The sequence below is a fragment of the Myotis nattereri genome (genome assembly GCF_964212035.1).
Source record: "Myotis nattereri genome assembly, chromosome: 4".
Lineage (NCBI taxonomy): Eukaryota > Metazoa > Chordata > Mammalia > Chiroptera > Vespertilionidae > Myotis > Myotis nattereri.
In genome coordinates, this window is record NC_138079.1 from 88,347,944 (window position 1) to 88,360,595 (window position 12,652).

At 43.2% G+C, this 12,652-nt stretch overlaps 1 protein-coding gene across 3 annotated transcripts in view; it reads left to right on the top strand.

Moving 5' to 3' along the window:
- COQ7 (coenzyme Q7, hydroxylase) overlaps window positions 1-12,652 on the top strand; it is an 80,069-nt gene that overhangs the window by 6,011 nt on the left and 61,406 nt on the right. For all 3 annotated transcript variants that reach the window (XM_081089842.1, XM_081089841.1, XM_081089843.1), the window contains exons 3-6: window positions 877-991; window positions 1,692-1,831; window positions 3,063-3,131; window positions 3,712-3,790. In XM_081089842.1, the coding sequence (XP_080945968.1) occupies window positions 877-991; window positions 1,692-1,831; window positions 3,063-3,131; window positions 3,712-3,789 (402 nt within the window). In that variant the 3' untranslated portion in view covers window position 3,790. The remainder of the gene's footprint in view (window positions 1-876; window positions 992-1,691; window positions 1,832-3,062; window positions 3,132-3,711; window positions 3,791-12,652) is intronic.

Sequence of the window (12,652 nt, forward strand, 5' to 3'; positions counted from 1 at the left end):
CTCACACAGACCCACCTTCACATTTCAACTCTCTCCCACCTGCTACCTTGTGACCTTGGGGAAGTCACATAAACTCTAGGTCTTCACTTCCATATCTGCAGAATGGGCTGATAACACCTACCTCATTGGGTTTTGGTGAGGAATAAATGGCTGGTATAGAGCAGCTGATACCATGCCTGGCATGTAACAGACACTCAGCATAAGTTAAATTGCCTTTTCTGAGTCATCAAGCAAGTTAACCTCTCTGTGCCTCACTTTCCTCATCTGTATAATGGGGATAATAATGGTTTGTCCTTCACAAAGCAGTTGTGCAGCTTAAATGAGTTGCCTACATTAAGCTATTTGATAGAGTGCCTGGCAGGAAGTGCTGTGTGTTAGCTGCTATTATCATCCACCCTTTCTTCTCTGATATACATGTTACTTATATACTAGCAATCTGGAAGGAAATTATACGATACCTAATATTCTGCCCTCCTAATTTTAAATGAGCTAAACATCTCATTTCTTATGAGTATGGCTCCTCAGCCTTTAGGCCAGCGGTTCTCAACCTGTGGGTCGTGATCCCTTTGGCGGTCAACGACCCTATCACAGGGGTCGCCTAAGACCATCCTGCATATCAGATATTTACATTACGATTCATAACAGTAGCAACATTACAGTTATGAAGTAGCAATGAAAATAATTTTATGGTTGGGTCACAACATGAGGAACTGTATTTAAAGGACCAGAAGGTTGAGAACCACTGCTTTAGGTACGTTGTGGGTCTAAGGGCTTCTGCCAGAATCATGGTTCATGGATAGGGCACGTAGCTTCCTTGGGATACAGCGGTGGCCTATATGGAATGCCTACATGTTTTTATTGTTATGTTTCTTACAGAAAATGTGGGATCAAGAAAAGGACCACTTGAAAAAGTTCAATGAACTGATGGTTGCATTCAGGGTCCGGCCGACGATTCTGATGCCCTTTTGGAACGTGGTGGGGTTTGCGTTAGGTGCGTGTCTGTCCAGAAGAGCTTATGGGAGCTGAAAGGTCTGAGATGAACATATCCTTTAAGTGCCACTTCACAATTCTTGCTGTGTCCTTCTACGGCCTTTTTTTTTTTTTACTTAATATTTTTCTAAAGTTAAATTGGCTAACTTTTCTTTTTTTTTTTTTTGCTTAAATTTATTTCAGATAGACTCTCAAAATCAGTAGTTCTGTAAATAAAAGGTACAGTAAAAATAGATACAACAGGAGGGGGGAAACAAAGCTAGACTAATTCAGTTGTAGCCAGATAATGTTTCCTGGCAAAGCTGCTCACTTTTAACAAGGGAGAAAAGTAAATGGTATAGGAGAATCTAAGACACACCCCAAATGACGACTTTCTCCTTGCCATAATCAGGTTAGGGAGATCACTGGAAGAGAATAGCCTTCTTATTGCATTAGTCAAGGTTTAATCTGGTACCCCCTAAAACAGTGGTTTTCAATGGGGTCAAATTGCTCTTGAGGACACTTGCAGTATCTAAAGACATTTTTGGTGTCATATCTGGGAATGCTTGTGGGTAGAGGCCAGGGATGGTGCTAAACATACTATGGTGCATGGGACAGCCCTCACAACAAGGGATTGGTTATCCAGCCCCAGAGTCTGTAGTGCTCTCCTTTAACAGTGGAGTCAGTCCCATCCTTGACTGCTCTGGATCTGACAATTCCAGGCGCAGGAACTGCCCTGCTTGGGAGGGAAGGAGCGATGGCCTGCACTGTGGCCGTGGAAGAGTCCATAGCACATCACTACAACAACCAGATCAGGACATTGATGGAGGAGGATCCTGAAAAATATGAGGAGCTTCTTCAGGTACTTGACTACACTCTGAAAGGGGCTGATAAAGGGGGAAAGGGGCAGATATGCAGTTTGGTAAGAAGAAAAAAATAATAGAATGTTAGAAAATGGTGGGACCTTAGAAATCTAGGTCAGCACCTCATTTTAAAGGCAAGCAAACTAAGGTACTGAGAGCTGAAGCCGTGTGCCCTGGTCACATGCTTGGGCAGACGTCAGAACCCCATGTCTTTTGAGCCCGGACCTGTATTCTCCCCATTTCTGGATTATTGGTAGGTCTTGAGCAAATGCTGTTAGCACGAACCCTTCAGATAAAATAAATGAATTAAAAGATACCCTCAGATTTTAAAAAACAAATAACAATCAATTTTTTAAATCTTTAAAAAATAAATAAAATGAAAGATACTCTCAGATAATTTTCCACGGCAGGTAAGGGAACAGATACAGGTCTGGTTTTTAAATTTATTTTTTAAAAATATTTTTATGGATTTTAGAGAGGAAGGGAAAGGGAGAGAGAGATAGAAACATCAGTGATGAGAGAGAACCATTTATTGGCTGCTTCCTGCATGCCCCCTACCGGGGATTGAGCCTGCAACCCAGGCATGTGCCCTTGACCGGAATCGAACCTGGGATCCTTCAGTCCACAGGCCAATGCTCTATCCACTGAACCAAACCGGCTAGGGCAGGCATGGCTTTTTTTAAAGCCTAAATCGGGTTGGTGAACTATGGCCTGTGACTGACCACCTGTTTCCCTAAATAAAGTTTTGTTGGAACACAGCTACACCCATTTGTTCACATGTCCATGGCCGCTGTCCCCTCTACAATGGCAGAGTTGAGTAGATATGATAGGGACCATACAAAGCTTCAAGTATTGCTTCTGTCTCTTTTTTTTTTTTTTTTTTAATTTTTTTTTTAATATATTTTATTGATTTTTCACAGAGAGGAAGGGAGAGAGATAGAGAGAGTTAGAAACATCGATGAGAGAGAAACATCGATCAGCTGCCTCCTGCACATCCCCCATCGGGGATGTGCCCGCAACCCAGGTACATGCCCTTGACCGGAATCGAACCTGGGACCCCTCAGTCCGCAGGCCGACGCTCTATCCACTGAGCCAAACCGGTTTCGGCGCTTCTGTCTCTTTATAGAAAAAGTTTACCTACCCCTATCTTCTTAGATAATAATATGAGTTTTTAGTCTCACCCGGAGAGTTGGAATGCTGACTTGCTTCTGTTTCTTTTTATTTAACCAGGTGATAAAGAAATTTAGGGATGAAGAGCTTGAGCACCATGACATAGGCCTGGAACATGATGCAGAACTGGTGAGGACCTACCTTTACCGTTGCTTGTGGTGCTTTGGTTACCTTATTTTGAAGGCTGTAGGGTGGGAAGGTTTCTGTTCCCCAAAAAATAGATTTCAAAGTGACTGCCAAGGGAAGAAAACGAATACACTGCTTTGACAAAGAGCAAGCTTCCAATTGGGAATCTTCTTGCTTCCTCCTTATCATTTTCCCTGGCAGCTTCTTTTCCCTTTCCAGTGAGAAACCAGATGACTCAGTGCTTTGGCAGTAGCAGAGGCATTCTAATCTTTTGAATAGTTCACCCCCCCCCCCAAATTAAAATGGATTATCTCTTAGATCTTATTTCTTTCCAGAGAAGTCTCAGTCCTGCCAGGCAGATTTCACAAGTAAAAGGGAACATAGCCCAACCGGCGTGGCTCAGTGGTTGAGCATCGACCTGTAAACCAGGAGGTCAGGGCACATGCCTGGGTTGCGGACTCAATCCCCAATGTGGGGCGTACAGGAGGCAGTTCCTCTCTGAAATCAATAAAAAAAATATATATATATTTTTAAAAAGTGAACATAGAGAGTGCTTCTTTTGTTTGCTTATTGTCTTTAACAGGCTCCAGCATATGCCATTCTGAAGAAGGTTATCCAGGCTGGATGCAGTGCAGCGATATATTTATCAGAAAGATTCTAAGGTATGACCACTTTTCCCTGTCTATAAAAGATGATAGTAATTTAACAAGTGATATTGGTAGAAAGGAAATGTACAATATTGTTACTGAGCAAGAGCTACTGTCCCACATGCATAGGAGCCAATACTGTGACGTCATCTTTTGAGAAAAGAAAAGGCTATAATTGTGAGGTCCACCAGCCATGAGACTGGAGGTGAGCTCAGATCTGTCTCCCTGGTGAGGGTTTTTGGGCTACAGTTAAAGGAAGGAGCAGGGGAATTTTTGCATATTTAGAGAGTTACATTGATTTAACATAATAAGAGCCTAGGACGCAGGTGCTTGGGAATCACAGCTTTTGAATTGAATGTTTGAATTTGCGGGTAGGGGTTTGTAGTCCACAGTGGATTTTGACCCGGTGACTTTGAAAAGTTACTTTAGGGTAAATTTTTTCTCTAGCGTGTTGTCCTACTATTCTAGTACATGGTCTGCAGTCTTATTCTGCTAACTCTGAAAAACAACTGAGTATCTCATTAGGAACAGAACAAGGCCAGCTTATGCTAGTTTTGTGGTTATAATATTGTTATATGAGTTTTGTTAAACTGCAAGAGGTTTGTTTTTTAATAAAACTCTCCAGTGTTGATTTTTGTGTATGCTGTAAGGCTGACAGTGCACCAGGTACATTCAAATTTCAGCAAACAAAGCTGGTCAGTGTTTGGTCCATAGCTAATTTTTTCCTAAAACATCAAGAATAAATTATTAAGAAAGTAATAGGAATCTAAAGGAAAAATTTGAGTTTACTGGTAACAAAAGGAAATTGAAAACACAAAGGTATTTAAGTTTGACACAAAGCAAGGCTGTGAAGTTCATCAGGTAAGTGGAAACTCGTTTCTATTTTGAATTGTGGATTGAAGGCGGATTACTTCCATTGGAGAATATACTAAATTGTGAATTATTTGTGAATTTGCATTATAATAATTTTCTTTAGGGCTGTTACCAAAAAATGGACCAAAAAGGACTAAACTTTTCATACTGTGTTGAAGTCTTATGTGATTTGCACATCCTATATAATAAAGAGGTGATATGCAAATTGACCATCATTCCAACAGACAAGATGGCCACGCCCATGTGGACACAAGATGGCCAGCAGGGGAGGGCAGTTGGGGACGACCAGGCCAGCAGGGGAGGGCAGTTGGGGGCGACCAGGCCTGCAGGGGAGGGCAACAGGGGGGGACTGGGCCTGCAGGGGAGGGTAGCTAGGGGTGACTGGGCCAGCAGGGGAGAGCAGTTTGCGGGGAGGGACCAGGCCGGAAGGGGAGAGCAGTTAGGGGCATTCAGGCTGGCAGGGGAGCAGTTAGGCATCGATCAGGCTGGCAGGGGGTAATCAGGCTGGCAGGCAGAAGTGGTTAGGGGCAATCAGGCAGGCATGCGGTTGGGAGCCAGCAGTCCTGGATTGTGAGAGGGATGTCTGACTACCCGTTTAAAACAGGCAGTTGGACATCCCTCGAGGGGTCCCAGATTGGAGAGGGTGCAGGCTGGGCTGAGGGACACCCCCTGCCCCCGACACCCCTGCATGAATTTTGTGCACCAGACCTCTAGTTCTAAAATAATTTATGAAAAACCTAGATCAGTAATTCTCTCTGGCTGCACATTAGAATGTCCTGAGGAACTTTTTCCAGGTGGTAGGTAAACTAAAAATTCAGGATTAGAGTGGGACCCAGGATCAGAATGGTTTCCAAAGCTCCTAGGTGATTCTAATGTGAGTCAGGACTGGAGACTCCTGGGCCTACACTCTTAACACATTGGGTACCGCATAGAAATCTCTAAGACATATGCCAGGGACTGCATGTTTTTGGGCAAACTTCACGTTACTTAAATCATCATAATGCATTTTAGGTGTTGTTTTTCAATAATTATAATGTTTTTATTTACAAAAACAATTAAACAATTAAAGTTCCTAGTACTTTTTTAACATATGGTACTGCGTAAAACATTTTCCTCTATGAAGAGGGACCAAACAAAACTTACATAAGTATCTAGATTTGCTCCTTTTTCCATGGGCGTGACAAACGAGAACACTCCTGAGCGGAACAAAATGTGTTAAGCTTCTTGTGGTGAAGAATTACAGCATTAAGGTTTTTGCCTTTCTGGGTTTAATCAGCACTGCCTGACGAGGCATGACTTGCCTCCAAGGGGTCCAGTTTTGAAGAATAGTGGACACGGGGATAGTTTGGTTTAGTCAATTTCTCTTTTCCTAGAGCAAGAGTGAGTTTAATTTATGTGATAAGTCAATCAGTCTTCTGATGATAATTGCAGTAAGTTCAACATGGGAGAGAAAGGTCAAAGACAATTTAGATCCCCAGCTCTTTAGTGCTAGGTTACAGACAGACACCTGCAGTGTAGTTTAGTGTAGTTGTTTAACAACTGAAAAGCCAAGTTTCTACACCAGCGGTTCTCAACCTGTGGGTCGCGACCCCTTTGGGGGTCGAACGACCCTTTCACAGAGGTCGCCTAAGACCATCGGAAAACACATATATAATTACATACTGTTTTTGTGATTAATCACTATGCTTTAATTATGTTCAGTTTGTAACAATGAAATTGGGGGTCACCACAACATGAGGAACTGTATTAAAGGGTCGCGGCATTAGGAAGGTTGAGAACGACTGTTCTGCACAGTGACTGCTTCATGCCTACATTGTTTTATAAATGCTCATTTTATGTCTTTCCTATATAAGACCAAGAGCTTCTTGAAGGCAAATAATCTTTCCCAGTCCCTAATACATTGTAGGCGCCCATTTAAAGGAAGGAAGACAGGAAGGAATGAAGGAGAAGGAGAAAGGACAAGGTGAGGGAAGGATCAAGATGTTATTAAGGCCTGGCCAGTGTGCTCAGTGATTGAGCTCAGTCAGGGCACATGCTCAGGTTGCAGGCAGCTATGGATCATTCTCTCTCATCATTGATGTTTCCATCTCCCTCTTCCTTCCTCTCTGAAATCAATAAAAACATATAAAAAAATATCTTAAGCAATTGCAAAACTGCTGTGAAAATGGCCTCCTAGGCTGTTCTCCCTCTCCTTTGGATCTTGCTGCTGATGGTATTTGTTCTTTGATCTTTGAAATGCTGGTACTATTTATTGCCCTCATGTCAGAGCTAATTTTGTAAGTATTGCAGGCAGGAATCTTAGGCATATGAAGGCACTTTGCACAATCCTTATTAAAAGCCCAGATTTGTTGCTGTTTGTTTAGCATCCCCTTCAGAATTGATGGCTGATGTTTTATGCTTGAGAGCTTCCAAAACAAGACCAGAGAGATTTTATGGATCTCCCTTTGGTTGTTTTTTATTTCATTACAGCTTGTCCTCGTGTATTAACAAGGTAATCTTGTCTTTCCCTTACTTTACTGCTCTGACCTTTCAGGGGAAATGTGATTTTAAAATTGGACATCATCCAAAGAATGCCAGCATAACAGAGGATGTTATTCTTGCAAGCAGTATTGTTCCAAAGACATGATCTGAGCTATCATTCTTTGCATATGTGATTCCCTCTCAACTCTAAGTGTGGTCCATGACCAATAGCAGTGCTATCAACTGTGAGCATGTTCAAAATGCAGAACTTTGGGCTCCTCCCCAGACCTACTCAATCAGAATATGCATTTTATTAATATGCACTCCAAACCCAGTCGTGGTTTTAAAGTATGTCCACAAATTCCTCAATACTCCTCTGCTCAGCGGAACCCAATTCCCCTTGCCTTGAGACGGGCTGTCCTTAGTGACTTGTTTCTAGCAAAGAGAATATGGTGGAAATGATGAAGTTTGACTTCAGGGGTGGTAGGTCATAAAAGACACTGCAGCGTCTACTTTTCTCTCCAGGAGCACTCACTCTGGGGGAAACCAGAGGCCATGTGATGAGGACACTCAGATAGTTACTCTGTGGAGAGGGCCATATGTCCAAGAACTGAGGCCCTCTGCCTACAGCCATATTTGTGCAGTATCTTGGAAGTGAACCCATCAGCCCCAGTTAAGCCTTCAGATGACTGCAGCCAATATCTTGACTGCAACCTCATGAAAGACCCAGAGCCAGAATCACCCAGTTCAGTCAGTTTTGAATTCCTGACTCAGCAATCATGTTAGATAATAAATGTTTGTTTTCAGCTGCAGAGTTCTGGGCTGATTTGCTAAAAAGCAATAGATAACCAATATGTAACATTTGCAGGTGATTTGGAAGCACAATAAAGTTTGAGAAGCACTGAACTAGACCATGAACTGGAAGGCAGAGACTGTCTTCATCCTTCCCGTATCTTCAGAACTTAGCACAGTGTCTGACACTCAGTAAATCTTTCTTAGACTAAATACAAAGTTAAATTGCCTCTGTTTTTTTTTTTATTGATTTTAGAGAGGAAGGGAGGGAGAAACATCAGTTTGTTGTTTCACTTATTTATGCATTCATCGGTTGCTTCTTTGTATGTGCCCTGACCAGAGATCGAACCCACAACCTTGGTATATGGGGACGACATTCTAACCTGAGCTACCAGACCAGGGCTAAATTGCCCTGTTTTAAAAGATTAAAACTTTTTTTGTAATAAATAATGCATGTATGCACATGGTAAAATACTCCGTATGTGCAGTGACAGGTAAATCTCCATGTAGATTGCTTGTTAGCAGGAAACTGACCACTTGCCTTACTTTGTAGTTAACTATTAGCAATCTGCCACAGAGGACAGCACATTTTTTTCCTTTTTTTTCCTTCCAGAAGTAATGCTTGCCTCAAAATCAAACAATATAAACTACATATAACTAAAAAAGAAAGCACCCCTTCCAAACTTATTCCCTGGAAGTAACCACTATTGATAATTCATCGTGTGCCTTTCCAGACCAAAAAAACCCAACATGACCTTTTATCCGTACATGTAGGTGTTTGGGTTTGTGTTGTACCTCAAATGGAGTGATGCTGTACATCTAGATCTGCAATTTGCCTTTTTCATTCAGTGACCTACTTGGCCATCTTTCCAAGTCAGTATGTGTAGATCTACCTCATTCTTTTCATTGGTTGCAGTACTTTTCTTCCCTCTTACAGCTGAGCCACTGCGGCACCGTGCCAGCTCCTTACCTGCTCAGACTATGTACTATTTTAACTGCTTTACCCCTGAACTCTCAGGACCACCCTATGGGACACGCACTCTCCTGGTCCCCCTATTTACAGAGTCTGCTAGGTGCTGAAGAGCTTGCACTTAACCAGGAAGCTATCCGGCCTCTACCTGTTCCCTCTCTTACCCTATCGGTGGATGGTTATTAAGAACAGACTTTGGGGACCTCTAATGCTTCAAGGAGATCACATTTGAACATAGCTTCTATGAAATTTCAGGAGGAGGGACCCCTCGGAGTTCTTATTCCTTTTGGAGATCCCATACCTCCTTGAGAATATGATAAAATCTCTGGACACCCCCCCCCCCCCGACTCCTAAAGGTCCTCCTTAAGACCCGGGATCTGAGTGATTTGTGGAGAAGAAAACATGACCTTTTCCAACAGGAGGGGAACAAAAGAAACCTTTTTTCAAAACCACCTTTTTTGGTTCTGCTAGAGCACAAAGCACTTTTCTATTGAATATGTTTTCAAATGTTTAAAAGGCTCCTCTTGCCTTCGGGACGTGCTTCCTTCCACTCCTGCCTCCTGAAATGGCAGCCCTGCAGGACTGTAACTGAACAGGAGGGGCCCTTTGATCCTGGTTCTAGAAGAAAGATCTGCTGCTGGGCACGCCAAGGGCAAGGAAGGTCTTCCCAGCGCCCGCCTGTGGCCACCAGAGGGCGCCCTTACCCCTGATTTCCGAGTCCAGCGCCCCCTACCAGCTCTGTCACTTCCAGAATGTCCTAGGGATAATCCCTGGAGAGCATAGATAAGCAGTTGCTACGCGTGGTGATATTCTGGCCCCAATAAGCCCACCTCCTGATTTTTGCCATTAGATGAGAGTGGACTGTCACATTTGCACACTGCAAGATATGGAGGACTTGCTCAGCTGGCTATTCTACTCTGCTGGGCCACTAACTTGAGAGTCCTTTTCAGAGAGGAGGCTTTTCCTTTTCAGAAAAGGGAGAGAGGAAAACACAGGGGAGCTCCGTTAGTCTGTGTCTGGAGGGTACCACATGTGGAGAAACCCGCATTAAGCACCAAGTAGCGTCCAAGGGGCCGCACTGAATGCGTATTCATTAGTTGGCACTGCTCCCTGGACCTTGCTCACCCCCACCTTCCTGCAATCTGCATGCTCTGCCCTTCTATTGATTAAGGCTGTTTGCCCTTTCAAACCCCCTATCTCTTAGGTGAAATCCTCCCATACCCTCGTTCCCATCCCTGCATATTCTAGCTTCCTGCGTTGGTATTGCATTCTATAATTGTATGGTTGTTGCCCGCTTTCCTACCATTTCTCCAGCCTGGCAGCGAGCGTCTCAAAGGCAGGGGCTATTGCCAGTTCCTGGAGCTTAGCAGGCCCTCAGCCAACATTTGATAAACGAATCTAAGCTAAAAACAAACCACGTGGGCTCATGGAATGGAACAAAACGAATTGAAACAAGTAATGACAATCACCTGATCTCAATACGAGCTCACCTAGAAACTTCTAGGTCAGAGTATGCTGGGGGGAAGGAGGCTCAGACTTGTGGGAGCCCTTCAGTCCTCTTGTCCATCTGCACTCCAAACCCAGCGGAAGCCTGACAAACATTTCACCCGCCACTATGTCTCAACTCCTTCCTCAGAATGCTTTTTATTTATAGCTGTTGTGTGTGTTTTTTGAGAATTTCTCTTCATGACACTTTTTGTCCCTTTTTAAAAAATCTCAATTATATTTCCAGTTACACAGAATTTCCTAATGTTTAATTTTGGAATTCTTAATTAGGCATGCAAATCAAATTAAACTCTTGAGATAAAAAATATTGACTGATTTCTCCTGCTTCCCCCAGTCCTACTGAAGCAGGTACTGCAGAGCTGGCCTAAGGGATGGATATAGTTTAAAAGCTCACACAAGGATTTGATATGCACCCTGGTTAAGAATCAGTGGTTTAATTCCACAAGCGCTTTATTTTAAATCTACCCCCAAATTGATGCTTTTCCCTGAGGGTGATTCAAGATTTGTCCCACTTTTCCACTAAGATGTGACTTGCTGTTCCAGTTTTCTCCAGTCCACCTGGTAACGTGACAGCTGGAAATACGTTCCAGAGCAAGTTGTCAGGTGGAAACAATGGTGACAGCAATGCTCCCATTCCACAGGGGGTGGGGAGTGGCGCCTTTGTGTGGTATTTTCCATGCCTAACTTCCAAGTGGCTTTATTGAAACAATAAATTGCATGGAGATGCCACCTGTTGCACTCACTTGCTGATGCTCTTTGTATGTGTTTAAATAAGACAGCATGGGCATTAAAAGATTAATTATCTCAGTTATTTATTTGACTGCTTCAAGGGCCCATATTCTAAGTGCTATATAAGAAAAGAATTTTAGAACATGAAATTCTCTCATATCATTTAGAAGAGTCAAAACATCTCACAGTTCTTCTAATAAGAAGAATGAAAAATTCAGAGGTCATTTTCTTCAGGTATCGCTTGACCCAGGAGCTCGAGCCAAATACTTGGCTTCTCTTTCTCTCCTATTTCTGCTTTTCATAGTGTTGAAATTGGGCTCACCATGGCTCCCAGTGGCCCGCCTCATATATGGCAGCAGAATTGCTGCAGCACTTCCCTCCATCACCTCTTAATACTCCTCCAGCCACATAAAGAGGATCTCTTCCTCTAGTTCAGCGGTTCTCAACCTGTGGGTTGTGACCCCAGTGGCGGTCGAATGACCCATTCACAGGGGTTTCGCCTAAGACCATCCTGCATATCAGATATTTACATTACGATTCATAACAGTAGCAACATTACAGTTATGAAGTAGCAATGAAAATAATTTTATGGTTGGGTCACAACATGAGGAACTGTATTTAAAGGGCCAGAAGGTTGAGAACCACTGCTCTAGCTTCTACAGAAGTGAGAGAAAACTTTGGTTTCCCAGAACCCACAACGATGCCCCTCCCCCACTCCAGTCTAATTTTTCTCCAATTAGGTCACATTTCTCTCCCTAGACCAATTACTGTGGCTGGGGAATTGCCTGGTGGAGTGGGAACAACTCCACTCAAGCCACATGGCCTCGAGTTGGGTAGGGATGGTTCCCACAAAGGAAGCCAGAGTTCCCTCACCAGGAGAAGGGAGAAGGTAAAAAGGCTTGATGTCCCCTGAGCCCAGGAAGTCGTGTTGGAGACAGAACTTGAGTGGATATAAATGGGGCAGTAGGTTCAGGATGGACTGGGTCAGGGAGGATGCAATTAGGGGGGACATTATTATAGTGCTCCCCTTGATGGTGGGTGAGGACTCTATTGTAACAGAGAGGCAGCGTAGCATAATGATCTAAAACACCTGGGTGTGAATTCTTGCTCTTCCACTTATCAGGTGTTACCTAACCTTTCAGTGCCTTAATTTACCCACTTGTAAAATGGGTGCACCTGGGTTGTCATGGATGAACCTGAAAAAGTATGCTAAGTGGTAGAAGCCCGTCACAAAGGACCACATATTGTATGATTCCACTTATATGAAATGTCCGGAACAGGTAAATCCATAGAGACAGAAAGTAGTTTAGTGGTTACCTAGGGCTGGGAGGGAATGGGGGTGTTGGAGGGTGATAGCTAAGGAGTTCAGGGTTTCTTTTCAGGATAATGTTCTAAATTTGACTGTGGTGATGGTTACAGATCACTGTGCATATACTAAAAGCCATTGAAGTGTACACCTTAAATTAGAGACTTGTCTGGTGTGTGAGTTATCCTATATAATAAAGAGCTAATATGCAAGTGGTTGTCACACCATCATGCCATAACAG